This window comes from Orycteropus afer, unplaced genomic scaffold, assembly GCF_000298275.1.
Source record: "Orycteropus afer afer isolate SDZICR_OR568_19922 unplaced genomic scaffold, OryAfe1.0 scaffold00018, whole genome shotgun sequence".
Lineage (NCBI taxonomy): Eukaryota > Metazoa > Chordata > Mammalia > Tubulidentata > Orycteropodidae > Orycteropus > Orycteropus afer.
The window spans coordinates 5817184-5819146 of NW_006921605.1; the positions used below are offsets into that span (position 1 = coordinate 5817184).

At 44.1% G+C, this 1963-nt stretch overlaps 1 protein-coding gene across 1 annotated transcript in view; it reads left to right on the forward strand.

Moving 5' to 3' along the window:
* The window catches only part of SRSF2 (serine and arginine rich splicing factor 2), a 910-nt gene extending 625 nt beyond the window's left edge, over positions 1-285 (forward strand). Inside the window, exon 2 of the mRNA XM_007959847.1 lies at positions 3-285. Within this exon, the coding sequence (XP_007958038.1) occupies positions 3-285 (283 nt within the window). The remainder of the gene's footprint in view (positions 1-2) is intronic.
* Positions 286-1963: the final 1678 nt, after the last annotated feature.

A 1963-nucleotide genomic window follows, 5' to 3' on the forward strand; every position in this document is an offset into this window, starting at 1 on the left:
AGCCGATCACGAAGCCGCAGCCGCTCCCGCTCCCGGAGCCGCTCCCGCTACAGCCGCTCCAAGTCTCGGTCTCGCACGCGCTCCCGATCGCGCTCCACGTCCAAGTCCAGATCGGCGCGCAGGTCCAAGTCTAAGTCGTCGTCGGTGTCCAGGTCGCGCTCGCGCTCCAGGTCCCGGTCCAGGTCGCGGAGTCCGCCGCCCGTGTCCAAGAGGGAGTCCAAGTCTAGATCGCGATCCAAGAGTCCACCCAAGTCCCCGGAAGAGGAAGGAGCAGTGTCCTCTTAAGACAATGGTAATGGCGGCGGGTCTGGGGCGCACAGCCTGAGTCGTGCCGGGGCTGGGCGTGGTGGCGAGAGCCTGTGCACCCCGAGGGCCTGCGAGCGCGGGGCTGCTCGGAGGTGGCTCAGCTTTGGGAATAAGGCTGGAGAGCAGAGGGGTCTGCGGAGAGGCTGTGTGTGAAGATGAGATAATGGCGCTTTCGTGAACTGTTTGAGACCTATGAATGAAAATGACTATTTCTTGCTGTTTTTATCCAACGTCTGCATTTTCCCCTTTAAAGCTGCGGTCTCCTGTTTGATAAAAGAATATTGGCCAGTATTGCAGATTTTAACTGATTTGGCTGATCCTCCAGGGACCAGTTTCTGTGGGCGTGTATTGGAGCAGGTTTGTCTTTAAACGTTAAAGATGCACTATCCTCTTAGAGAAAACGATCAGTTCAACTATTGTACTGACTGGGACTTCGTATTCTAGTGGATGTGGCAAACCAATTACAATAAGAAGCACGATAAACTTTTGGAACCCAAAAAAAGTTCGCAGGTATTGCACTGGGCGGGGAGAGGATAGTGTGTCTTTAACTCTCCAATTGTTTGGTCCTGTTTTTAAAAAGGAAAGGGCCCTGAGTAGCTGAGACATGGAAGCATTAGTTATTCTCAATTTCCAAATGTTCCATTTGCAAACTAAAAATGTCTTAGAGATATAAAACTAATTTTGATTGCAATTTAAGTTTTTGTTTGAATATACAGCCCTTTTTTTTCCTCCCCTTACTTTTTTTTTTTTTTTTTTAACCTAGGTTATTTGGGCAAGAATACACAAACTCAGAACTTGTAAAAGCTGATGGTAGCCTTTGAAAATTTTTCTAATCGGGCCTTTAAAAAATGCAGTGGCGGGTGGAACCTTACATTAATGCACTTGTTTCACCAGAGCCTTAGTACATGCCTGAAATTGAAACCACGTGCACTTTAGCTTCATGGTAATGGAAAGTGAGCTGAATTTCTTTCTTTTCAAACCTAGATGTATCGGCAAGCAACATAATGGAGGACTTTGGGAGAAAGGACCACACACACTCAGTCCATCGAAGAGTCCTTGGAACAAGCAACTGGCTATTGAAAAGGTTATTTTGTAACATTTGTCTAACTTCTTACTTGTTTTAAGCTTTGCCTCAGGTGGCAAGCTTCATTTTTATGTACCATTTTGTTGCTGTTATTCAAATTTCTTGTAATTTAGTGAGGTGAACGACTTCAGATTTCATTATTGGCTTGGATATTTAAGGTAAAATCTCATTTTTGTTTATATAGTGCTGACTTTTTTTGTTTGAAATTAAACAGATTGGTAACCTAATTTGTGGCCTCCTGACTTTTAAGGAAACGTGTGCAGCCATTACTTGCTGAGTAGCCTAAAGCTGTCAAGAGATTGACTCAACATTGCCTTCATTCCTTAAAATTAAAAACCTACAAAAGTTGGTGTAAATTTGTATATGCTATTTACCTTCAGATCTAAATGGTAATCTGAACCCAAATTTGTATAAAGACTTTTCAGGTGAAAAGACTTGATATTTTGGAAGGATTGTTTACCAAACACCATTCTAATCTCTTCTCTTATGTATTTTTGTGCACTAGGCGCAGTTGTGTAGCAGTTGAGTAATGCTGGTTAGCTGTTAAGGTGGCGTGTTGCAGTGCAGAGTGCT